General features: G+C 38.7%; 1 protein-coding gene across 1 annotated transcript in view; it reads right to left on the bottom strand.

The window, feature by feature from the left end:
- Nucleotides 1-27,052, bottom strand: part of ctr9 (CTR9 homolog, Paf1/RNA polymerase II complex component) — a 58,615-nt gene that overhangs the window by 26,083 nt on the left and 5,480 nt on the right. Inside the window, exons 3-19 of the mRNA XM_072592467.1 lie at nucleotides 24,734-24,973; nucleotides 23,990-24,107; nucleotides 22,879-22,968; nucleotides 19,158-19,306; nucleotides 17,571-17,678; nucleotides 17,122-17,229; nucleotides 15,940-16,176; nucleotides 15,747-15,836; nucleotides 14,166-14,294; nucleotides 13,552-13,735; nucleotides 11,164-11,252; nucleotides 8,987-9,172; nucleotides 4,993-5,080; nucleotides 3,723-3,871; nucleotides 2,487-2,603; nucleotides 354-499; nucleotides 194-265 (exon numbers count right to left, since the gene is read on the bottom strand). Coding sequence (XP_072448568.1) covers nucleotides 194-265; nucleotides 354-499; nucleotides 2,487-2,603; nucleotides 3,723-3,871; nucleotides 4,993-5,080; nucleotides 8,987-9,172; nucleotides 11,164-11,252; nucleotides 13,552-13,735; nucleotides 14,166-14,294; nucleotides 15,747-15,836; nucleotides 15,940-16,176; nucleotides 17,122-17,229; nucleotides 17,571-17,678; nucleotides 19,158-19,306; nucleotides 22,879-22,968; nucleotides 23,990-24,107; nucleotides 24,734-24,973 — 2,300 coding nt within the window. The remainder of the gene's footprint in view (nucleotides 1-193; nucleotides 266-353; nucleotides 500-2,486; nucleotides 2,604-3,722; nucleotides 3,872-4,992; nucleotides 5,081-8,986; nucleotides 9,173-11,163; nucleotides 11,253-13,551; nucleotides 13,736-14,165; nucleotides 14,295-15,746; nucleotides 15,837-15,939; nucleotides 16,177-17,121; nucleotides 17,230-17,570; nucleotides 17,679-19,157; nucleotides 19,307-22,878; nucleotides 22,969-23,989; nucleotides 24,108-24,733; nucleotides 24,974-27,052) is intronic.

Below are 27,052 nucleotides of genomic sequence, written 5' to 3'. Positions count from 1 at the left end.
TTTTTCTTAGAGAAGGAAATCTATCATCTTTCTTGGTTTTGGTTTATATGTGATTCCAAACCTACTAGATTTACTCTAATTTCTTTCTAGCAGATCATTTGGTTAGATCACCATCCTTTACAACTAACTAAAATTGTACAATAAATGACAGCCCACTGTAAAATGCAAGTTATTAGCACCATGAGACATGCACCTTGCCTCTGCAGCAGCTTGAGCCAAATCAAATCGCATTTTATCCCCGGCATTACTGAGATATTTGAAATACCTGAAAGATGAAAAACACAGGATTAGAGCTTAAAGAAAGGAACACGTCCTGAGCTTTTGTGCGCTTAACTCTATGCACCACATCTTACCGATGGGCGAGTTCCAGTTCTTTGACTGCGTTCAATACTGCCTTCAAGTTGCTCTTTTCATCTCGGAGGACAGAGGTGGCTAATCTCTGTAGCACCAAGGCCATGTTAAACATAAGCACGGTGTCATTAGGGGCCGCGTGCCTGGCCTGTGAACACAAACCATTCCTTTATTTGTTGAACCTCTGCTCTTAAGTGGATATCCTATCTGCTTTCCTAAATTAACACAAACCTCATACACCAGCATTTCAATGTACAGGTGATCCCTCAGTTCCAAAGAGGTTCTGTTTTTGGGTCCACTCACAAGCCAAATCATACACAAGTTGGAACATAGTGCATGACAATGTAAAATAGCTGCTCATAAGCGCTTGTCTGTCAGATCTTTAAAATCACCCCTGTATGGGATCGTATTCCTAAATTAGGACCCCTGCATACTACACGGAGTTATGCTGGGTTGTTTCAGATTACAGACATTATTGGCTCAATTCCCAGTCTTATGCATGTTGTCCTTATTGTCTAGTGTGGCAACACAGTTGTTCCAATTGACCTTCTTAGACCTAGTGCTTGGAAGAGGAAAATCAGCCATACACCAGGTATTATTTTAAAACCTTCTTCAAATTTGTCCTTTGGACGTGAGCAGTGCTAGTAAAGCCAGCATGTACTGACCATCCCATGAGCCACTCCAAGGAAGTTGGTAAATTGTCTTCCTGAATTGATGCAGTCCATATGCTGTAGCTATATTAGAGCAATTTGAATAAGGGCATAACTAATTCTGGAACACAAAGGTTCTGAACTATAGCTGGCATGTTGTCAGACCTCTGACATTTAATGCATCCTCCAGCTGTTTCCTGATATGGCATCAAGTGAACTGAATTGTTAATGACCGTAATCTAGGATGATTAATGGATTTTAAAAATAAATTAAAATGGAGATAAGGAGAATTTTTTTCTTTTGAGATTTAAGAGTTTCTTCCCTAGAGTCATGGAGAGAGGGTGAATGAATTTTTTTTAAAGCAATCAACAGATTCTTGAATGACAGGAAAGCGCAGTTGAAGTCACAATCGGGTCAGCCATAATCTCATTGAAAAGGCAGAAAAGGCTTGAGGAACCTAATTCAAATGTTTTACAATGGAGACAACTGGAGGCAGTTCGATGGATCAATCACTATACAGAAGATGGTTACAAATGCTTTAGCCTCACCTTCAAGCAAAATAAAAGTGTGAGAGAGCATGTGCAATTCATCACCGAATTCTCTAAATGGAAGGTCAATAGATGTTCAGAACCAAAGTGCAGAAGTGAATTGTTAAGTTATGAAGTTGGGATCAATGCAACAGCCCTGTTGGAATAAACAAAATGATGGGGAGTTTTCAGAGCACAAATAGGACAGCCTAGGGCTTTCTTCACTGGAGAATAGGAGGTTAAGAGATGACCTTATAGAGATTTATGAAATCATGAGGGGTATCGATAGGGTGAATGGCAGGTGTCTTTTCCCTTGCGGATTAAGGGGGGGGCATATTTTTAAGGTGAAAGGAGAAAGATTTAATAAAAGGAAACGAGGAGCAAATTTTTTTAAAAATACAATGGTTTGTGTGTGGAATGAACTTCCAGAGGAAGTGGTAGATTCAAGTACAGTTACAATGTTTAAAAGATACTTGGATAAGTACATGAATAAGAAATTTTTGGAGGGATATGGGCCAAGTGCAAGGCAGGTGGGACTAGTTTAGTTTGGAATTATGGTTGGCATAAACTGGTTGGACTGAAGGGTCTGTTTCCGTGCTGCATGACTGTCTCTCCAAAGTAATTTAGAATGGCTAGAATGTGGAATTTCCCATCACATGGAGCAATGAAGAGAAATACCTTTGCAGACAAGGGCGGGAGAAAGAAATGAAAGATTTTATTAATAGAGCTAAATTAAACTGAATGGGAAGAGACTCACTGAGATTAAACACTAATACAGACCAGATGGGCTGAACAGCCTATACCTGCGCTGTAAATATTACATAATTTCAAATTGGGGCTGAAGTGTTCAACAATATTAAGAACAACAAAGTCATAACCACAAAAACTCTTTATGGGCTTTATGTGTTCCAAGTCTTGACACAAAAATTAGACGCTTCCAAACTTAAAAAGGAATTACCTTCAGCAAAGTCTGCTTGCAATCCTGAAGCTTTCCACATTTGAAATAAGCTCTTGCTAAGAACAGCAATACCTCTGTGCTCTGGTGTTTGTAAAATTTCTTCAAACAGTTCTCATACTAATGGAAACAAAACACAAGAGTTGTCACAAATTCCCACTACTTCTCTTCTGGAATCTGGGATCCAATCTTACTTTAGAGCAGTGATCATTCTTCAAAAGTACTTCATTGATTGGAAAGTAATTTGGGAGTTCCTGAGATAATGAAAGGTGTTATCGAAATTTTTTTTCTGCCAATCCAACAGAGGCCAATGGTTAGCACTACAAGCCCATAAAAAGTGAATTTGTGCAGTCTCCCACTGCATTTTCCAGCTAAGTCTTTTCATAGGAAGAACAATCTGCAATATACTATTTATGGGAGCAATTTGCAGCAAAAAATAGAGAATCCTATCACTGACCAACTTCCAAATAGGTAAAAACAATGACTGCAGATGCTGAAAACCAAATACTGGATTAGTGCTGCTGGAAGAGCACAGCAGTTCAGGCAGCATCCAACGAGCAGCGAAATCGACGTTTATTCCTGATGAAAGGCTTTTGCCCGAAACGTCGATTTCGCTGCTCGTTGGATGCTGCCTGAACTGCTGTGCTCTTCCAGCACCATTAATCCAACTTCCAAATACACCAGCTCTCCTTTATTAATTTTGCTTTTGTTTTCTCAAAGAATTCTAGCAACATTTCCTTTTCACAAGAACATGTTGACTCTGATTATGTTAAGCTTTTCTAAATGCCCTATTTCTTCCTTAATAATGGGCTGTAGAATTTTCCACATGACAGATTTTAAGCGACCTGGCCTATCGTTTGCTGCTTTCTGTCTCCTTCCTGTTGTGTACGGGGAGTCACATTTGTAGTTTTCCAATCCACTAGAACATTAATAAAATCCAATGAGTTGGACTATTTAGAAAACAGTCACCACATCCATTAAAACCTTTGAATGAAGGCCATTAGGACCTGGTGACTTGTCTGGCGTCAGTGCCATTAGCTTGTCAAATATATTTTCCTTTTTGATAGAGGCTGTTACAAGATCTTTCTTTCCATTAACACCTTTTTATTTTATCTTTGGGATGTTAGTTTAAAATTCGTTTTAGTTGTCCATCATTTCTCTGCTCCCATTATTAATTCTCTAGATACATCCGCCAAGGATCCCCCTAATGTTTACATAAAATATATAGTTGACACTTACCATCTGGACAGCACTTATATACTGTTTCTGCTCTACATAGATATGTGCTAGGTTTAGCCAGACGTCACTTATTTCTGCTGTAGCCTCCCTCACCTGGGCAAATACATCACGAGCCTCACGGACATACCCTTTGTGTGCCAATACAGCACCTATCAAGAGACAAGGTAAAAAGAACTTTCTCAAATCACTGTTGTGGTGTTCACAGGTTAACAAAGTAATAACACATGTATGATCCTGGGTTTTATACAAAAAGGGAAGTGCAAAAACATCTACAAGAGGCGCTGCAGCAACCCACTAAACCTCTCTGATGGCACTCTGCAGCCATTGACCTTTAGCAGAATTAGGGAAGGAGATATATGGGAACACTATCATCTACAAGTTGCTTTTCAAGCCATATAACTTGAAAATGTAACACTATTCATTCATTGTTGCTGGATCAAAATCCTCAAACTTCCTTCCTACCACACCATGGGTGTACTTAAGACTAGAGTCTAAAGTGGCTTATCACCATCATGTCAAGGACAATTAAGGATACGCAAGGAATGTTGATAATTGCGGTGATATTTGTATTCTATGAAAGCGAAAAAATCTTATATTGTGTCATCAGTAAATTTGGACATCTGACTTTCTATCCCATTAACTAATTTACTAATAAAAACAGTGAAGGTTGAAGCTCCAACAAATCCAAACATGGCATCACTTGCTACATATTGCTGATTCAAGTACCAATAGATTATGCCTACGTGTTCTTCTGTTCAGCTAAATTCCTAAACAAGTCAATAATATGGCTTTGATTCCAAATGCTTCAAATTTGGTTAACAGTTTATTATGCTAGCAATACTTAAATTCTATCAATTTTTTAAATTGTCAAACTTTATTAAATATCTTTTGTAAATTCATAAAAATAACATACGTAGACACACTCATGCTAACCACTTTAGTCATCTATTCAAAATAATTCAATCAAATTTATTAGGCATGTCCGACTGTCATGAAAACTACTGCATTCTGAATTAGCTGAACAATTTCAAGATGAAGGAGGGCCTATGGGTCAGAAGCAGGCAGGTGGGACTAGTTTAGCTTGGGATTATGTTCGGCATGGATTGGTTGGACCGAAAGGTCTGTTTCGGTGCTGTATGACTCTATGTTCAGTTCCCCTATCTTCAATGCTAGAGTCCAACAAATATTGAACAATAAAAGTTAGGCTAACCAATCTCTAACTGGTGCCCTCTATTCCTCATCCTCTGTTAAAATGTTAAGCAGCACCTACCTATGCCATTAGCAGCATACAAATTCTTGGGATCATTCCGAAGCACTTGCTTGTAGATTGCCAGTGCCCGGTCCTGGTGCCGTTTCTCCTAGTAAATGGGAAAGCAGATAAAGTATGAAAAACATCACATCTCAAGTTATTAAGTACTAACAAAATAAAATATATTCTCCCCAGGTTAATATCAATTTATATTTTTATCACACCCTCAAGCAGTGAGCTAATTAATCTGCTGGGGATTTAAAGATTTACAGATATTATCATGCACCATTTACTCCAACATAGACTCTGAGACTCAGTATACTTGGTGTTGAGCTGAAAAATGTGTTGCTGGAAAAGCGCAGCAGGTCAGGCAGCATCAAAAGAGCAGGAGAATCGATGTTTCGGGCATAAGCCCTTCTGTGTTGAGCCTTGTACTTAAATGTTTAAAGGCATCTTTTGCTCTCCACACTGCAAGACCTTCAACATTACCCCTGGAGCATAATCTGAATAGTTTCAATGCGTAATTTAGCTGGTTGTGGTCACAAATAATGAATGAGGTGCTGCTAGATTTAATTCCAGATGATATGAATGCAATATGAAATGATTATAGAGTCATAGAGATGTACAGCATGTAAACAGATCCTTCGGTCCAACCCGTCCAGGCCAACCAGATATCCCAATCCAAAATTATCTGAGATAATTTTGTAGTTCTGTGATATTTAGAATGAAGACCTTGACCTAAATGCAATATTGTAAATTGTACATGCCAGGCAATGCTGTAGGGTGTTTCACATACTGAGTCAGACAACATATTGTGATAACCAAGAGCCTTATAGCATGTTAAATATAACATGATTTTGGTGCTAAAATTCTATTTTAACACCCTCCATTTGTAAAAAATTTTAAAATTATTTTACAGGATATGGACATCACTGACACTTATTACCTATCCATAATTACTCTCTCAAGGTGGCAATGGCAAGCCAGTTCCTTGATCTGCTGTTGTCCTTGCAGTATTAGCACTGATGGAGCTGCCGGGAAACATGTTCCGGGATTTTGATCCTGTGACAGCGAAAAAAATACTTCCAAATACTTGAAATGTCACGTGCCTTGGAAGGAAACCTGCAGGCAGTGGCTTACCCATGCATCTGCCATCCTCATCCTTCTAACTGGTTGAGGTTGCAGGTTTGGAAGAATAGCCTTGGTAAATTGCTACATTGAATCTTGTATATATTATAAACTGCTGCTACCATTTCATAGCAGTGCAAGAATTGCCAATCAAGCAGGCTGCTTTGTGCTGGATAGTGACAAAGTTCCTTAATGGGTGTCAGAGCTGTACTCACCATGCTAAGTGGACAGTGGTCCATTACACTCCTAACTTGTATTTGTAGATGACTGATGGTCATTGGGGAGTCAGGAGGTGAGTAATTTGTCTCAGAAATCCCACTCTCTGACCAGCTCTTGTTGACAGTACATAGTCCAGCTAACTCCCTGGTTAACAGTAACCTACTGGATGTTAGCAGTGTGAGATTCAGAGATGATGCTGCTATCAGATTCTTTCTTATTGAAGGTGGTCATTGCCTGGCATTTATTAGCCCAAGCCTTAAATGGTGTTCATGTTTTGCTGCACATGGACATAGGCTGCTTCAACACCTTAAGAATTCTCAAATGGTACTCAACACTACATCATGCAATTTTCTGATCAACCATGGAGTCATACAGCACAGAAACAGACTCTTCGTCCAACTTGTCCAAGCTGACCAAGTTTCCCAAACTAAACTAGTCCCATTTTGTTGCAGAATCATCCCCATGTCTGATCTCACAAATGGAAGGTGACGCATTGACAAAGCAGTTGAGAATGATTAGCCTGAAGAACTCTTGCAGAAATCTCTTGCAGAAACTATCTTCCTTTGCAGTAAAAGGAGTGGAGTTTTCCCCAATTCTCATTGGCTTCTTGATGCCAAAATTGGGCATGAGGGAAGTGTAACACAGAAACATAGAAAATAGGAGGAGTAGGCCATTTCAGCCTGCTCTGCCATTTAGTATGATCTTGGTTGACCATCCAACTCAGTACGCTACTCCTGCTTTCTCCCCATACTCTATGATCCCTTTAACCCCAAGGACTCTACCTATCTCCTTGAAAACATTCCTAACTGCTTTCTGTGGTAGAGAATTCCACAGACTTATCAGCCTTGGGGTGAAGAAACTTCTCATCTCAGTGCTAAATGGCCTTACCTGGTATCCTTACATTGTGACCTCTGGTTCTAGACTCCCTGGTCATCAGGAACATTCTTCTTGTGTTTACTCTTTCTAGTCCTGTTAGAACTTAAAGGTTGCTATGAATTCCCCCACCATTCTTCTGAACTCTAGTGCACATAGTCCTAACCAATCCAGTTTCTCATCATTTTGTCAGGTGTGCTATCCCAGAATCAGTCTGATATATATTTGTTGCTTTCCTTCCATAGCCAGAACTCCCTTCTTCAGATACAGAGAACAAAACTGCACACAACAATCCAATGTGGTCTCACCAATACCCTGGTACAATTGCAGTAAGACATCCCTGCTCCTGTACTCAAATCCCCTCTCTATGAATCCAACATGGCATTTGCCTTCCTCATTGCCTACTTCACTTATAGGCTTAGGTTCAGTGACTAGTGCGCAAGGGTACCCAGGTCTTGTTGCCTAAACTATTGCCATTCAAATAATAACCTGCCTTCCTGTTTTGTAACCTCACATTTATCCACATTATACCTCACCTGCTGAGCAGCTGCCCCTCTCTCAACCTGTCTAAATAAGCACCATTTCGGAAGCATCAAGACAAGGAACTAGTGTATGAATGTTGGGGCTACTGAGAAACTCAGAGGTATCTTAGGTGCTTGAGCACAAATCCTTAAAAGTGACACGGCAGGTTAACAGGGTAGTTAAGAAGGCATCAAGTACATTAAGCTCTATCAGTCGAGAGACAGGTTATAAAAACAGGGAGGTTATGTTGCAGCTGTATAGAACTTTGGCCAGGCCAGAGCTGAAGTACTGTGTACAGTTCTGGTCCATAGGAAAGATAATGATTTGCACTGGAAGGGATGCAGTGTAGATTTACATTCACATGAGACACAAGACAACTATGAAAAAAACGTTACTTTTTTTCTTTAAAAAGGCAAAAAATGGGAAAAACACTCTGGTGGGCCAATATTTCAACCATAAAGTCTAAACAATTGGGAAGACTTTCATGGTCCAATGGATTTCCTGTTGCTGAGATCCCAATACAGTGCAACCTCGATTATCCGAACACCAATTATCAGAATTTCAGATTTTCTGAAAAAAGGTCTCTGGGTCACAATGCTTGGGTAAACTGTTATCTGAACATTTGATTATCCGAACATTTAATTATCCGAACAGAATACTCCCCAACCATGCTGTTCGGATAATTGGGGTTGCCCTGTTCTGAGTGCAGTAGAATTTTAAATCATTCTTTAGTTTAGATGGGAGTCAATTAGAAGCAACAGTTCAATTTTTACAGTTTAGGAGGAAGTTAAAGGTATTGATTTCTGGAACATTTTCAGGTTTCCAGAATGTAATTTACTAAAAGAAATATATAGAAATTACAGGAGAAAGGTCTTTCGTTTTACCACCAGATTTTCTTTGAACTGACACACCTAGGTGTGTACTGAAACAGCAAAAAGGCTGTTACTAGGCAACTTTGAGCATGGGCCTCCCGAAACAGACTGTCCAAAATTAAAGACTTCATTTCATCTTTTATCTCCTTCTTCAAGCTTTGCATGTCTGCTTTCATTTGACATTTTGTAAACAGTGAGTGCTTTAAGGCACCTACTAAAATGTTGGCTTGATTTGCCATGAAAATGTTTAAATGCTTGCATCTCCAACCTTCCTCCACAGACTTATTTTAAGGACTACGGATTCCTTAAAATACACTTTAAAATAACTGCTTTGGCTGTAAAACACTTTGAGATACCCTGGAATTGTGAAAAATGCATTGTAAATATAAATTATCTTTTACCTTTTCTCTGTCCCTAGTTGGTTGGTGCAAAGTCTGAAGCCAAACATTACCCAAGGCCAACATGGAATAGGTGTCATTTTGAGTTGATGGCTGTTTCAAGATTCGTTCAAACTTCTTTTGTCCTGGTCCCCATTCCTGCTTAGCCAAGTGAAGATTCCCAATCAGTGACCATGCATCTGGATGATCCTGAAGATAACAATAAAACAAATGGTTAACTTAAAATGTTGTTTTTGAGAATAATTCATGAACAAGCATCCCTAAAGACTTCTCCTTCACAGCAGCAGCTCGAATTTCATTATTACACAAGAGTCAGAAGGAAATAAATAGATGTAGTTCAATACAACTGCTGGGCAAATCACAGTGTAGCAGAAGGTTGTATGAATGTCATCGATGCTTTCACCTTGATTGGGTCTTCAATGCTTAATGAATGTATATGAGATAATGTGCCTACGTGTGCAAAGGTTTGCATATAGAGATCGAAGGGTGATGCCAATATATCAGGTGAAAAATAACTGGAATAAGACTTTGCCAACTGCGGTAGGTTGTGACTTATGATGGACTGCCAGAGTTAAGTGCTTCAGGGACTGAAGTGGAACAAGGGAGAGAAATGTTTGGTCGTTTTTGTCTAAACATTTCAGCCTCCAGCTATTGATTTTTTCTCTTCCACAGGGAAAAGAGCCAGTTAATGGGTGAGGATCTGGCAAGTAATCACAGTTTACTTGGTCCTAAAGTTTAAAATAGTTTAGCTTGATCATGAGGCCTACTTGCTAAATTAAAGGACATCCCCTCAGGGCTGGAGAAGAAATAGGGGTGGGAAGGAAGAAATCCAGTTGGCATTGCTCACATTGATTCCAAGAACATCGAGGGAATAAAGGAGGTTCTGCTGACAAAATCTGAGTTGTTAGGAGCTAAATTATTAATTAGCATGCTAGTTAATTAAAATTGAGATAGCCCCATTGAGCAATTAGGAAGGTAAATGGCATGTGGCATTCAATTCAAGAGAATTTGAGTTCAGAAGTAGGAATGACATTCTGCAGTTATACAGGGTGAGGCCAAATCTGGAGTACTGTATGCAGTTTTGGTTACTTATTAAAACTACTTAGTAAGACAAGAGCTCAGGATGTTGGGGAAGGTGTATTAACAAAGGATTGCCGAATTAATCAAGGACAGAGAGTTGGGATAAAGAGCCCATTTTGAGAATGGCAAACTGTAACTAGCACAGTGACACAGGGATCAGTACTGGGGCTAAAATTATGTAGAATACATAATGATGATTTGAATGAGAGAAGTAAATGTACTCTCACCAAGTTTGCGGATGATGTAAAAATAGTTGGGAAAGCAAGTGGTGAGGATGACAGAGGGATACAGACAGTTATGTGAGTAGGCAAAAACTTGGTAGACGGAATATAATTTGGGAAACATAGGAGGTTATGTACTATGACATGAAGAATAAAGTAGCTGAAAATTATTTAAATGGAGAAAGATTGCCAGAAACCCTTGGAGGGTTTTGGGGCCCTCTGTGCACTCGTGGAAAGAGCTGGCACGCAAGTTCAGCATGTCACAGGAAAGAAAAATACCAAATAGGAAATTAAAAAAAATTATTTCAAAGGGAATGGACTGTAAAAATAGAGAAATCTTGCCAACAAGGCACAGTTAGAATTCTGTGAATTTTAGTTCCTAAGGAATGCTAAGCTGGCATTAATGGCAGTCCAGACAAAGTTGATTAGATTGAGCCAAGGTACAAAAGGATTTTACCATGAGGGAGGTAGAGTAGATTGGGCCTGAACCTATTGGAATTTAGAAGAATGAGAGGTGACCTTATTGAAACATACAAGAATCTTAGGGGCTTGACAGTTTAAATACAGAGATTATTTCCCTTTGTGGGATAGTCAAGATCAGAGGGCATAATCTCAGACCCAGAGGTCACCCATTTAAAACAGAGATAAGGAAGGATTTCTTCTATTGGAGGGTTGTGAATTTGTAGAACTCTTTACTACAGAGGTATGTAGAGGATTGGCTAATTATATTCAAGGCAGAGATGAACAGATTTTTAATCAGTAATGAAATCAAGAATTTGGCAGGAAAGTGGAGTTGAGGATTATTAGTTCAGTCATGATCTCATCGGTTCATTTGTAGAAGAACCCACAAATCCCTTTGGGAATTTCACTTGAGCCAACCTGGTTGATCTGTAGAGCTTCTTTAAACCAATCAGAGGCTTCATAAAAATTCCCCTTGTCTCTTGCCATGCAGCCCAAGCGTAGATAACCTGTATGGGGTTTGTTCAGAGAGAAAAAGTAAGTATAAAGTCTCTCATTAAGTCATGCTACAAAGAATTTAGGATAGGCGAATGAACTATGGTGGAATAAATAAAAGGGTAAAGGATTCTCTGCCGTTTATTTTATGCCTAAATGGCTACTTATGTGAACATTACAAAGCAAGGAGGAATTGATATGATTATTTGAACTCTTAAACATGCGAGGAATAGATATTAATATATCCTAACATTACTTAACACTGTACAGCCCCTTCAAGGAACTAGTTCACTGAAAAACATTACACTGAACTAAGAGATCTTATAACACTCATGCACAACACTTGCAAATGATGCTTCCACTTATTTCAGGAACACAAGTCTTAATCTTAAGAAGTTCATTGCAAATTCTGGGAAGTCACAAAATGGAGCAAGCCACAAGCTTGCATTTTGTGATGGAATTTGAATAAGTCCTTAAACACTTAAAACAGTTTTCTTAACGAATAGCACTTCTATCAAGTTCATTTTCAGATTGTGTGCTGCTACTGCTAAGGCTGGCAATTACTGTCCATTGCTTGTTGTAGAGGCTGGTGCTGGGCCTTACGACTCAGTGGATCGATCTCAGGTTAGCTAACTGGAACTAGCAGACTTCCAAATATATCTGCTGGATCCTCATCTCTTACAGTGTATAGGTCAGGTGATTTAGATAAGGGTACTAAATGTAATGTATTTACAGTTGCTGATGACACCAAGAAAGTAAATTGTCAAGAAAAGGTGGAGTGTCTGCAGAGATATGCAAGTTAATTGGACAAACATTTTGCAACTGGAGAATAATGTGGTAAATATGAACCGGTTAAATTTGGCAAGAAGAACAGAAAAGCAGCATAATATTTAAATCGGAAGAAGCTGCAGAACTCTGTAGTGGAGAGCACTCTGGGTGACCTGGTACATGAGTCATGAAGTATACAGGTACAGTAAGAAGGCAAATTAATAGTTGTTGTTTAGTGCAACGAGAGTAGAACATAAAAGTAGTAAAGTTTCACAACACTGAGACCACACCCCAAGTATGGTGTACAGCTACTTGAAAAAAAATTGTTTTATAAGCAAATCACAGAAGGCTCAGGTGACACATTCCTGGATTGAAGGGCTTACCTAATGAAGGAACCTCGCCGGTTGAGCCTGTACCCACTTGAGTTTAAAAGAATGCACATCATCTTATTGATGCATGTAAGATATTCAGGGACTGGATAGGATTGATACTTGGAAGATGTTCCCTCTTGTAAGAAAGAATTAATCAAAGGGACCTTGTTTAAAAATAAGAGATAAGTTTTTTTTAATCTTTCAAAGGGTTAAGATTATAAAGTTCTCTTCCTGAGTAGGTGCTGGAGGCTGGATCTTTAAATCTATTCAAGGCGGCGTTAAATAGATTTTTGACAAACAATCGAGTCAAAGGTTATTTTTTATAGAATGCAGACAAGAAAGTGGAGTTGAGACCACAACTAGATCGGATGTAATCTCATTGAATGGCGGAGCAGGCTCAAAAGATCAAATAGCCTACTCCTGTTCCTAAGTCTTATGTTTCTAACTGCTGCTAGCATGTTTTGTCTAATGGAGTGTTTCATTTTGAATACTTCAGAAGGCAATTAACTCCTGTTGTGGGATTGGTGTCACATATAGACCCAGGGTGGGTAAAAACACTGGTGAATCAAGTGATTTTTAATGACAATTGTAGCTTTCTTTTCACTGATCCCATTTGTTTACTTCCAGATTCCAAAAAAAAGCTAAACTGTGAATTCTGAAAGTGATGGTGGCATCCAAACTCATTCTCTTGATTATTAACTTAGTGGACATAAATCAAATATATTATTCAAAAAAACACGAGGGCTGTCCTCAGTATTCTGAATAAATATTTATCATCCTACCAATTAAGCACTAAAAATTATCATCTGGTTTTATATACTTCAGTGGTCTTTGTGGGAGTTTACTGTGCACAAAATTAGATGCTGGGTTTCCTAATTGCAATGGTGACTCCAGTTCAAGTTTATTTAATTACATTTAAGGTCCTTTGGGACATCTGGATGCCACCTTTCTGTTTCTCTTTTTTCTCAAATCACTTAGCATCTTCTCAAAATCATGATCAGCATAGCAGCTAAATAGGCAAGTTTTCTCTACAACATGACTTCACTGTATAAACAAATATAATGCAAAACCTACAGACCATGACTAAAAACCACAGATTTACCCTTGACTAAATATGAAAAGCATCACTTCCCCTTCACCCGAGAAAATAAAATAGGTCCAAGGTACTACTTACAGTCCACATAATTTGGATGTTCTCTTAAAACATTCTTGTATAATACTTCGGCTTCATGGTATTCACACAGGGCCTCGTAGAGTCTGGCCAGGTTATAGGAAGTGGTGACTGAGATTGCATTGTAGTAATGCTCGTCATGCTCTGCTTCAGCCTTGGCACGTTCGAGTGATGCCAGGAAGTATTTCTGCCACAAAAGGACAACTCATTTTATTCGCAACTTAAAAAGCATCAAGATAAAGTCTGTTGAAAGGGTCAATAACTACCGAATATCTATTATTCGTAAAAGTACGAGTGTTGTCCCCAGTATTCTGAATAAATATGTAACATTCTACCAATTTACCACTAAATATAATTACTTGGTTTTACATTTCAATGGTCTTTGTGGCAGTTTACAGCGTGGAAATTGGCTGAATAGGAGGGGGAGGAGGAGCATAAGTTAATAAAATGGAGAGGAGCATAAGAGGAAGGGGAACAGGAAAGGGACAGGGTAAATGGATGATGGAAGGAGAACGGCAAAATGCAAGATAAGGAAGATGGCATTTTATATTATGCAATGATTAGCTCTCAAAGTTCTATGGGGAGAATTGTAAATGCTCATTTAAATGTCTGATTACCTTGGCTTCTCCTAAGTTTCCCAGTCGGAAATGAAGTGCTCCAACATTATTTAGGATTTCAGGAGGAACATCAGCTTGCACCTTCTCCTGAAGGATTCTTGTAGCTGTCCCATAGGCTGATAGGGCACCCTACAAACAGAATTCAGCAAGATCCCATTAATTAATATAGTTGTGTCTCAGAAAATGCCCCCATGTCTGAATATTGCACAGGAATACATGAAAAACGAAGGAGAAAGAATGGCCATGCAGTCCATTCAAGGCCAATATCTATCTCTCCACTCAACAATGTTCTGACACCCTATAATTTCTGTGTCACTTATACTATGCCTGACATTACCCCAGGCATGTATTGCCTATTGCTGAAACTTATTCCATCATCTAATCTAAATTTTGATATATATTAAATACCCTGGACGTGGATACACATGACATCATTTCAAAGTTTGCAGATGACACAAACTTGGAAATGTAAAGAGGATAATGTAGGACTTTAGGATACATAAAGACTGATGAAATTAGCAAGTGCACAGCAGATTGAAATTTAATGCAGAGACATCAGGCTTGGCCATCTCTTCAGAACAGAGGCATCAACAAATCAAAACTTAAGGCAGCTTCTGTCCCTGGTTTCCACAGCCATCACTGACAACAGTGTTGATTCTTTTTGTTCAAAGAAATGCAGACATCATTGGCAAGGCCAGCATTTATCACGTATTACTAAATGACTTTGAAAGGACTGTGATTGCCTAACTCTGCTAAAAGGCTGTCTTCTTGAATTGCTGCGGTCTGTGTTGTACAAGTACATTCATAGCGCATTTAGGAAGTTCTAGGAATTAGAGGTGGTGAGTTTGAAATTCTTGGTAAAGAAGCCTTACGAGTTTACCTCTATGCCCATGTTCTCTATACCAGTGTCAGTTTGAGAGATAGAGATTGCTGGTTCAAATTCTACTCTAGATCAATGCTGATAAACGCAAAGCAAAGAACACGGGGCAAAAATGTTTGGAAAACAATTGGCCTGCTGCAAACAAATACACTGGTGATGTATTTCATTTGTGGATAAAACCTCACTGGCTGTAAAGCACTTTTGGTCATCCTGAGGTGGTGACACAGTGATATATAAATACAAACCTTTTCTTTTTCTAACATCTACCTACTGAAACAGAATAAGTCAGAATATTGATCAGCAATACCAATAACTACAGATCATAATCATCATCTCCATTTCTTTCAGACAACAGTTGTTGGTAATTATTCTACCATTTGTCATTTGCAGCTCCGACTGAACCATCTTTGGTTGTATTCATCTGCTCCATTATTACCTCCTTTTGCTTTACTTTGTTATTCGTTTTCTTAAACTTCTCTTGTTTTGTAGCCTTTTAGGAACCTACCCTTTTTAAAATGCCACTGCACACTTACTAAGCACTGGTGTTTGCTTAAATATTGCTACACATCTAACATCTTCCACTTACGATGAAAGATCTGAAACATCAAGTTTACTTTTCTCTCCACAGACACCGATGCACTGAGTATCTTTCAGCACCTTCCCTTATTGATGATTTGCAGCAAAGTATTTTACATCTATACCTGAATATCTGATTGTTCAAGGATCTGAGCTAGTTCAATCCAGGCCTCTACATCATCTGGGTATTGTTCAGTCACTTTCTTTAAATGTCCCTTAAAAACAAGAGAACGTAGTTTAAAAGATTTGCAACAATTTATTGACACAATAAAACAAGTAGAGCTAAACTGAGCAAAATAATAATTCCCAGGTGCTTACCTTTGCAACCTCTCTCTTCTCCTGCTCGTCTGAGGTGGCATACAGTGAACCTAGAATCTTCATTGTTTCATAATTGTTGGGATAGGCCTTGAGAACTTTCTCGAAGCACTGCGCTGCATTCTCCTTGTCCCCTCGATAAATGTACATCTGTCCCAGGCCAAAGAAAGGCAGGACAAAGGTAGTGGAAGCAAACTGGGTGGCTTGATAGTAGTATTGAAAAGCCTGGTCATAATCACCCTGCGAACACACAAATGAAGAAGTATGGTGTATGTCAATGATGAGGTCCTAAGCTCAGCTCACACTCCAGGTACTCAACAAACCAGGGCAAAAGACCCTTTTAATTTATATTTATACATAGAAATGGAGCTGCCTTTTCTCAATTAGGTATAAAAAGTGCAGTGCATGGCAAGTGAGTCACACCTTCGTTCAAGTAAAATGAAGAACAGACCTCACCAATAATTCACAAAACTCCAGGAGTCGCAGGAAGGGAATCAGTCAGACATTGACCTAATTCTTTACCCGAAGTTAAATAATTTCAATTTCTCGCCCTGCCCTTTTTTTTCTGATTGCTGCAAGAATTTTTAAAAAGAGCAAAAGGATCCAATGATTCTCTTCCTCCCTTTATTTCTGATCTCAACTCAGTCAACTCATCTTTCTTTCCTTCCTGAATAAAAAGATTATCAAATTGTGGACTGAACCCATTTGTAATGTCAACTCACAATAGTCTTCTGATAACCCACTATCCTGTAACTCTGTACGCTAAAGTTCACCAGCTTCCTCATTTTTAAACTTGTGTTTCTGCATTTTCCACCTTGTTGCATGGTGAATCATTCATCTGATTAATTCAACTGACAGTCTTCACAAATTGGAAAACTATAAGGGGCCATCTTGAAATCCCATTACTAAAAACAAGGCTTTTTTTTTCCAAACCTTTACTGACAACTTGGACAATTTTTGACCAATTTAGAGATTGGGTGGGTAAGGATTGAGAGACAAATAAATCAAAGCAGCTAAATGGAATTGAGATGTTAATTCAATTGAATGGCAGGGGAGGCTCAAGAAAATGCATGGCCATCTGCTGTTACTATCTTGCTGTCGGTTAATATTTAAGTCCAAACAAGCTGACTTCCCTATTGTAAACTGGTACGATGATCACACAAGCTGGATAGAAAGTTAACTCACCTGTACATGAAAGGACCTAGCCAGTTGATAACAGCTTTCTGCTTGCATAGCCTCCACCTCAGTATTATGGAAGGCATGAAGAGCTAGGTGCTGTACTTTGCTGTAATCCTAGGAAGGGACAGAGAAACAAATCAAGAAACTGAACCCTATGGCACCATATTTTAAACAAACCATGTGTGAGTGTGACTGATAAAAATTTGAATCTTCGATTTTTCCTACTTGATGGTTTGAAGGGTAGCAGACTTACTTCCATAAAATCATTCCTCAGCCAATTGGGTTTTTCCAACAATCCAACAGCTTCATTGTCACTTTAATTGAATTCAAATTTTCTGAAATTGTGCTAGTGGGATTTGAACTACGTGTGATGGATTACTGGCCCAGGATCTTAGATTAATGATCTGTCAACATCACAACTACAACACCATATCCATTTACGTACACCTTTGTACCTTTTTGAAGAAGAAGTGATTGGCCAGGTGGTTTAGCACCATAGGGTTGCTGGGATCGATTGTGTAAGCTCTCGAGAGTAGTTGCACGCCATTTTTGATGGAATCAGCCTTGGGAAATAACAAAGAGCTGTGAGTTCAATTTAGCCAATACACTCAACACAAAATGATCACATGAACAGTGAGCTCAGCCACATTAATGCCACAAATCAACATTCACCTGACTGGTTTTAGACACCTCTCATTTTGCCAACAGAATGTCACGTTTTCAGGGAACCCTGCACATTCAATTATGTGAACATGAGAACCATAAACTTTCAGGAACAGGAAGAGAACATGAAACCAAACCTGTTCTCGCTTTATTGTAGAACCAAATAAATGTATAACTATAATTTCTCTCCATCCATTCTACCTGAAAACAGATTTTGTTGCGCCCTGAACCCTCTGTTTCCCGTTAATTTATCCCACAACAAAATAATCTAATACAGTAAATGTGGGCAGGCAGGTGGGATAAGTGATCTATGAACACAAATTATAAGGGAAAAAGCAAAACTTGCATTTTTGGAACAAACTTGGTTATCCGAACGTCAATTAGCTGAATTTCGGATTATACGAACAAGATCTCAAGGTGCTGTAAAAACTTTATCTGTTATCCGAACAAAATATGTCCCGCCTGTTTCGTTCAGATAATCGAGGTTGTTCTGTATAGGATTTATACAATGTTCCAAAACACTTTACAATAAAATACCGTCATGTTTGGTTGAAATGTAGAAAATTGAACAGTCAATTTATACACAGCAAGATCGTACAGATCACAGGACAATGATCATATAATCCTATTTGGTAGTGCTGACAGACAGGCAAATACTTGTCCAGGACACAGAACTCTCCTACTCTGAGTAGTTTTGAAGAAGCTTTAGTTTAATTTTTCAACTGAAAGTGCAACACTCTCTTAATAATGTACTAGGGCTATCAGTTTACATTAAGTGGTTAAATCCACTGATGCGGGACTTGAACCCAAAACATGTTGAGTCAGATACTTCAGCACCACCCACTGAATCATAACTGTAGGTAATTAGCAAAAGGAATAGAGGAGAAGAGCAGGAAAAAATAATTCAAACTTTTAAATAAACATTGAGTAAATTCTTAAAAAGGAAACAACTGCAGGGTCAAAGAAAAAGCAGCTGGAGAAGGTATGATGGCCAGGCAGTTTCCTTCTGTGCTATTCTACAAAGACAAAAATAATTGTCTATCCTTAGGAATCTGGCATTTCTGAAGCTAGGATGATGCAGCTATTCTGGGGTTGAGAGGGCTTTTTTGTTGGGATCTCCAACAGTTTTGAATATCACTGTTCTGTTGCATTAGATTGCCTGTAGAAATACTTTACAATTGTTTCCTTACAAATTAGTCCAATTGTGATTTGCTTGAGAAATTTTATTCAACAAAAGACATTCTGTGAATGCAAGTCATCATTTATCCATTTTAAATCTAGTGACAAAAGTAACTATGTTTGACAGATTTGGTGAACCTGTTCTTTGTCAGTTCTGCTGTGGCTCCAGAGTACAATAGAATCCCAAATAGGTAACTCACTTCTTTGTTGTTCAGTTCCAGGACAGCCAGCCCCACCAGTGCTCCGACACATTTAGGGTTGAGATCCAGAGCCCTTCCAAATGCAAGGCGAGCTTTCTCTAGTTTACTTAGCTTCACAAAGCAATGGCCCATTCCCAGCCGAACCTCAGCTATGGAAACAAATAACACGAATCACGATGTGATCAACTTAACACAAACATTTTCTTGTTCTCTCATGCAAGAAGTGATATTTCTAAAGGATTTTAACAGGGCAAACTGGAAAAAGAAACATTTTCACTGGTCTGACAATCTGCGCTAGAGCTCATAAATTCATTGTGAGAAGAACAAAAGGAATGAGTGTTCTGTAAAAATATATGGAGTTGTTTTGATACGGAAAAAAATTGGTGGAAAACAACTGAATAGCTGACAAACAAAGATTTAGAAGTACCTAGGAAGAGGTAGAGAGGGACAGGTGTTTCTAAGGCCAACACAATCATTATAGGGTAAATGACCTGTCTATAGACTACAATTCCATGATTCAATATTCTTAATTACATATACTTCATGTAACTGAGGCAGAATTAGAGTAGAAAGCTAGACTGAATTCCCACTTTGATTATCAACCAGCCACTTTTGCTGCCATATGCATTTATAACTTAAAACCTTATTCCATCTGCTGCTGAGGCAGTGTGACAATATCTGGTAAACAGATTGCAGCAATTTCTCATGGTTTCCTTAACAACATCTTCCAAATCGCAACTTCCACCACCATAGGAAGATAAGGGCAGCAAGAGTATGGAAACTCCACAACATCAAAGTCCCTTCCAAATCAAACACAATCCTATTAGGAAGGTTTATGGTACTGTTATAATTATTTTGAAACTTGGGTGATAAAGTGGACAGAGTCAAGTATAGTATCAAGTTTGATTTCGACGAAAGGATGATCCTTATGGGTAAGCTGGTTTTCTGTTTAGTGCCATGCAGCAAAAGGTGCCAAATAATAAGGCAGGAAGACTGTAACATCTTATAAAATTTAGCAGCAGGAATGAGAAGCAAAAGTTGAAAGCTACAATAGCTAGGGCATGAGCATAGCGCTTTCTGATCTGTTTTTGTCGGAGAGGGTGAGGAAGTACAGAGCAGGGTACTGCTTCACACTGAAGAATAAAGCACTGGGAGAAGTTACCCACATCCACTATTTTTTAGATGCAAGTAGAAATTTCAAGGGAGAGTGCTCAGGAGTCTCAACAGCATTACTTGCTTCCTATCTACTATCAGGAATCGGAGAAGCCCATCCAATCACTGATGCTTTATTCAGCAATGCAATTAGATCATGGATCAATATCTCATCTTTCAATATGGGACTTCACAACTTCTGAACTGAACATTAAGTTCAACAATTCCAGATCCTGTATATTTCAGATAGCTGGTGCAGAATAATGATTATGCTGTTACTGTTGTACAATTCTTAAAGACACACAGTTTCTATACTTATCCTCGTACTATCCCTATTTCCTTGCACCATAATCTCTTTGTTATTTAATCTCTTCCTCATTACAGACTATAAGACCTTCCCATTTGTTCTTTATCCTGTCCCAGTCTCTGTACTTGCACGAAAAACTTTTAGGTTATAACAGTGTTTAAGTTCTGATAGAGTGTCACCAACCTGAAAGGTCTGTTTCTCACTTCACAAATGCTATCTCACTTGGTCAGTATTTCCAGCAAAACAAATTGTCAGCACTGTTTTGCTTTCATCCTTTAATCATTTGCACGCAAGAGATTACAAGCCCAGTCCTTGCAATTTGTTTTTATAACTAAGGAGAGGCAGGGGATTAGTAATAATGCCATTCAACTAACAGTCCAAAACCCCAGGTCAATATCCTGGGGAGATTAGGTTGAATACTGCCATGACAGATGGTGAAATTTGAATTCAATAACACCCACTCCCTCACTGAGGCTGCCAGAGTTTTCTCAATGGCCTACAGGAGGCATAGAAAGTCTTATGAATGAAATTTAATTGATTAGCCATCACTAAATTCAAGTGAGCTCAAGAACAACTGATGTCAGGTTTTCCTGACTAGCCACATCAACCCCATCCCACACAACCCAATGTCCATCTTACTGCGAGTACTTTTACATGGCTCAATTTTTATTAATGGACAGCATGGTGGCTCAGTGGTTAGCACTGCTGCCTCACAGTGCCGGGGACCTGGGTTCAATTCCCGCCTCAGGCGACTGTCTGTGTGGAGTTTGCACATTGTCTGTGTGGGTTTCCTCCGGGTGCTCCGGTTTCCTCCCACAGTCCAAAGATTTGCAGGTCAGATGAATTGGCCAGGCTAAATTGTCCAGAGTGCTGGGTGCTTCAGTCAGGGGGAAATGGGTCTGGGTGGGTTACTCTTTGGAGAGTCAGTGTGGACTTGTTGGGACAAAGGGCCTGTTTCCACATTGTCGGGAATCTCATCTTCATTGTAAACAGAGCATCAGTTGTAATGGATTTTCTTATTGATCTTATACTATTATCCGTGGTGTTCCCAATCCTCTATCCTTGGTCCCCTTCCACTTTGCAAAATTACCCTGCTCCTTGGATGCTGTCTGACCTACTGTGCTTTTCCAGCACCACACCACCTCAACTCCCCCTTCTACTTCGCCTTCTTCCTGCATTTAACAACATCGTCTGAAAGCATGATGTTCATTTTTACATGTACGCTGACAACACCCAGCTCCACGTCAACACCACTTCTCTCAACCAACAATTCTTCCATCATTAGTGGTCACACTTTTAGCTGCTTAGGCTCCAAGCTCTATAATTCTCTTCCTACAGCTCTCCACCTTGCATATCATTTGACTGAGAATCTCCTTATATAGCTTGGTGTAATACTTTGTCTCATAATAGTCCTGTGAAGTACCTTGAGACATTTTAATATGTTAAAGATGTTCTATAAGTTGCAAGTGGTGAAAAATTAGTTGATCAGAACCGACAAGAATACAAGGAGGCTGCAAAGGAAGCATTAAGAAAGGCATTATTGAATATTAAATTTCAGAATATGAACAGAATTATCAAGCTGGCCATTTATTGCCCATTCCATCTTGTCCTGAAGAAGACTTCAATGGCCAATAGCAGGTTGATAAACTCACTAACTTATTGGACCTTTTTGAAGGGAAGTTAAGAATCAACCATGTTGGGGGGAGGGATGCAGGACTCGAGTAACATAGACAGAAGTGATATATGGTTTTAATGAGATAAGGAGAGATTTATTTCTTTTCTCCTAACGGACATCAGTAAAACAGTTGACATTTTGCACCAATCTGAGCGCTTCCTGGAAACTTGCTACTTCTAGTAATTTGTGAAGTAATATCAAAATTGTTTGAACTTAAGAGTTCAAAAAGTGTTACATGTGAATTCACTTTCTGGATTATTAATTCAAATCACAATCACTGCCAATCTGTACCTGCCTGTGGTTTACAAAGGAGGCTTTTGAAGTAAATGCATTCAGGAATAGGTTTAGAGGGATAGATGTGTCCCTAGTTATGGTTTTCAAATTATGATCTTAAGCTTCGATTTGCACAGCAATTCATACTTTAAACAAACTTTTTGTATTCAGTACAGTCTAAATCCTCACAACAATTATTAAAGGTAAATTAAATGGCATATTTACAAGAAGGTAGTTGTGGGTTAACCCACAGTTAATAAAGTTTACTTGAATCTTCATTGAGCCTGGGGCCAGCAGTGTGAATTACTCCTCACCTGGGCATCCAGGATTGGTCCGAAGGGCTTTCTTGTAATAGGCCAAAGCACCTCTGTAATCTTTCTTATTAAAAGAGATACAAGCTTTACCTGAGAAGAGAAAATAAAGATACTCTCAACAAATTAGTGCATTAACTTGATTATTCACTCAGAGGGTTTTAAAACTGCAGCTTCAGAGACCCAGCAGTCCAGTCATGAAGTCAGTTCTGTGTTTATAAGTTTGCTCTAGTTGAGTTTGGTGCATTGCAGGTTTAAAATTAGACACTCTTGACATCATTACCTCATTGGCAAATAAAACATTAAATTAGATAAATGCCTAAACCAGGTGGCTTAGTGCCTACAGCCTTGTCTACATTGCTCACACCCTCATCTGAGTTTCAAGGTTTTAGGTTCAATCACAACATGAGGTTTCACCACATAATCAGGGCCCACAGTTCCACATTAGTACGAGTGAAACACTAAACTGTCAGAGGTGCTGATTTGGGTTGAGCATGGATCAAAGGCCTGTCTGTTCTGTCAGATGTGTTATGCTCCAAAATGTTAGGCATTGAAGAAAAAGCTGGAGCCAATCTTTCTATACATTTATTCTTAGACACAAATGGTACAGACAACCACAGTATCAGTCTATTTCTACCTATGGTTGTTTTATTATTTACATTCAATTGTAAGAAATAGGTGGATGTAAAAAAAGAACAAACAATACTACGTGAAGAGGTAGCCCTGGTTGACTTTCAGCTATCAACTAACAGCTAAACAAATTATCTGCATATTTACCTTGCTGCTGTTGATAGGAGCTTCTTCTGAGCAAATTCACAACTGTAATTCCTTCAGTACACCAAGAATTACATGTCAAAACTACTTAATTAGTTCTAAACAGCCTTTAAGAAGTTCAAACGTAATATTTTTTCTTCATAGCTGTAGCCAACTGCAGGTTAGCGACACTATATAGTTTGAATCTGACATGTGGCTCCATGGCATGCACCCATACGGTTTATAAAGAATTTAGACACTTCTCCTGACCTAACTGCTCATAATCAATTCTACTTTGCTGATCTGCCTCTTCTCAGCAGAATCAAAAGCCATTGAAAACTCACTTTAATAAAGTTCTTACCCAAGAGTGCAGGGATGTTATTTGGTGACTGATTTAGCACAAAGTTGAACTGTGCTTCAGCTTGGTCCATTTTATCCCCCTCCAACAGACAGAAACAGGCTCTACCCAGCAAGTGATTCTAAAGACAAACAGTATGAACAAGGTCAGACAGTACACTCTGCAAGCAGAAAATACATCAATTATATTGAATTTACTGCACAGTAACAGGTTATTCCAGGCAATATTTCCATACTACACTTCATCTCATTCCAACAACTTTCCAATCCTTCCTCCTTCACGTAATTATCTGTTTTCCTCCAAAATCCATTTATGCTTTTCTCTCTTACTACTCATTGGGGTAGCAAGTTAGATATCACCTGAAATTCCCTTTTGGTATTTTATATTTATTGCCTCTACTTCTGACCTCCCCCATAAATTGATGCATCTTTTTCTTTCAAAATGTTCATAATTTTAAAAACTTTTCAAATGAGTATTTCAGACTTAGTTTCCAGAATAACTAGGGCAAGTATTTCTCAATCTTACTCTATGACAAGTACGCGTTAGTTTATTCAAATGCAAAGGAGTAAGATTTCATTCAGAAAGTTGCCTTTTCCTATTGAATCTGAGAGTAATTTGAGTCTTGGTTATGCCTAATGCAGGGTGTGTGTGTCATGCAACTTTTGTACTTCATGGTTCCCTAAGCTCCCTCAATCTCTTACTTGATCAGTATATACCATCCCTTATCCTCAAAGCTTGAAAACTTACCTGGTCATACATGATGATTTTGTCAGCCATGGTGTACAGCAAGGTAGCTTGCGTGATAAGCTCTTTCTTTGCATCTTTATTCTTCTCTTTCCGAGCCTGTTGCACATAGTAAGCAGCAAGAGTGTCCAGACATGTCATCTGGTCTTTCTCATGATCTCGATAATCCAGGTTTCCATCAATACGAGCAGCTTCTAGTAACTTTACGAAATCTTCTGTCTTTCCTTGTTTGAAGTACTCCAGCTATAAGATAAGAAAGGTTTTAATTTGCCTGCGAGAATGAAAGTAAATTCTAAGAGCCCTTTAATTTCATCATAAGATTACTTTCAATCCAATACTTTTTTAAAACCAATACTTTCTTGCCATATAATCGATATGCATAGCTAGTCCTATAGCTAACATCATGGAAAAACAGTCAATAAAGGGCATGGCTTCTCCATGACCTCACTTCAGTCATCTTCATACATTTGGCTAGTATTAAAAAAATCAACTGACCACAGATTTAAAACTGATAATTGAGTAAGAATTTGCTGCTTTTTGTCAGAAAGAGTTCCACACTTCTATCAACTGCTGCATGAAGAAGTGTATCCTAATTTTTGTCTGGATTGGCTTGACACTGATTTCAAAGTTAAGCCTTTTTCTTAGATTTCTGCCACCAACCAAAAAGGTCAATTTAGTCAGATATGACCTACCCATCACAAATCCATGCTAATTTTCTCTAATCAGGAACTTGTCCATTTTATCAATCTATTTTTGGTGACAGATTCCATTAATGTCTCTATAAGTGACATTAATTAGATGAGCAACCTCCATTTGACAAGCCAAATAAGTTCCAATAATACTCATGTGGCGAGTCACCATTCATCCACCATATTAAATGTTGGCTCCCTCCAGCAGCGGTGCACAGTAGCAGCAGTGAGCTGCATTGAAGCAATGTGTAATGGCTTCTTTGACAACTCTTTCCAAACCTATGACTCTACCACCAAGAGCAGCTAGGACAGCAGATGCATTTGAAAGTTTCTCTCCAAGCCATGCAACACTCATATGGAACTTTATTGCCATTAATTCACTGACACTGGGTTAATATCCTGGAATAGCCTCCTAACAACATTGCTTATAACAAAAGAACTGCAGGAATTCAAGGAGGAGGCTTATTCTCACCTGTTCAAGAGCAATAATCACTGAACAATAAATGCTGGCTTTACTAGCAATGCACACTTCCAATACAGAAGGATAAAATGATCATTAAATACCTCAGTGTCCAAGTGATATTACTTAATAACTTATAACTTTTAGAATTATAGACAGAAGAAAGTCAGTCCACCCATCTTATATTTGTGCAGACTCTTTGAAAGAACTAACTATTAATTGCTGGTATTTCCCCAAAGCCCTTTTTGAAAAAAAAATCAAGTATTTTTCAAATCTCTTTTGAATGTTCATACTGAATCTGCTTCTACCACCCTTCTAGGCAGCACATTCCAGATCACAGTCTACTATGGAAAACAATGTCTTATTTCCACCTTGGCTTTTGACCCCACCTTAGCTAAATCTGTGCCCTCTGGTTATGGAATCCCTTGCCATTGCAACAGCTTCTCCTTATTTACTCTAACAAAATCGCTCATTAAATTGAATACCTCCCTTCCCTTAACCTTCTCTGTTCTAGTCAAAACAATCCTAGCTTCTCCAGTTTTTACATAACTGAAGTCACTAATCTTAATGCTACTCTTTGCCCCACCTCCAAAGCCTTAACACTAAAGACATTGCCTTGTACAATGCTCCTTATACAGAAAAGCACAAGTTCCTTGAAGTGTGCTCTATATTTCAAATAATAAGGCTAAGGAACTTGTATGCTTTCTTGATAGCTGTGCCGCCACCTTTAAGTATTTGTGAACCTATGCCTATGTGCCTGTTCCCACACCCACTGTAAAATTATACTATCCCGTTTGTATTGCCTCTCCCATTTCTTTGCAAAAATATGTTTATTTTATAATTCTGAGTTAAATTTCATCTGCCACATGTCTGCCTATTTCAGTAGTCAATCTATGCCCTTCAGAAGCTTGCTACTATCATCCTCATAGTTTACAACATCTGAAAGCTGCATGCAAACTGCAAATTTTGAAAAATGTCCTGTATATCTGAATCTAGGTCATTAATCAGTAAGATCAGTAAACCTTCAGGCCTCTTTATTGTATGCTGCCTTTCAGTCTGAAAAGCACCATTCATCACTCTTCTCTAGTTTCTGACCCTTAGTTCTTAGTTAATTTTGCATCCATGCTGCCACTGCCCTTGAGCATATGGGCTATAATTTTGCTAATACAAAAA

This window comes from Chiloscyllium punctatum, chromosome 22 (assembly GCF_047496795.1).
Source record: "Chiloscyllium punctatum isolate Juve2018m chromosome 22, sChiPun1.3, whole genome shotgun sequence".
NCBI classification, from domain to species: domain Eukaryota; kingdom Metazoa; phylum Chordata; class Chondrichthyes; order Orectolobiformes; family Hemiscylliidae; genus Chiloscyllium; species Chiloscyllium punctatum.
This window is presented reverse-complemented; position numbering and strand designations above follow the sequence as displayed.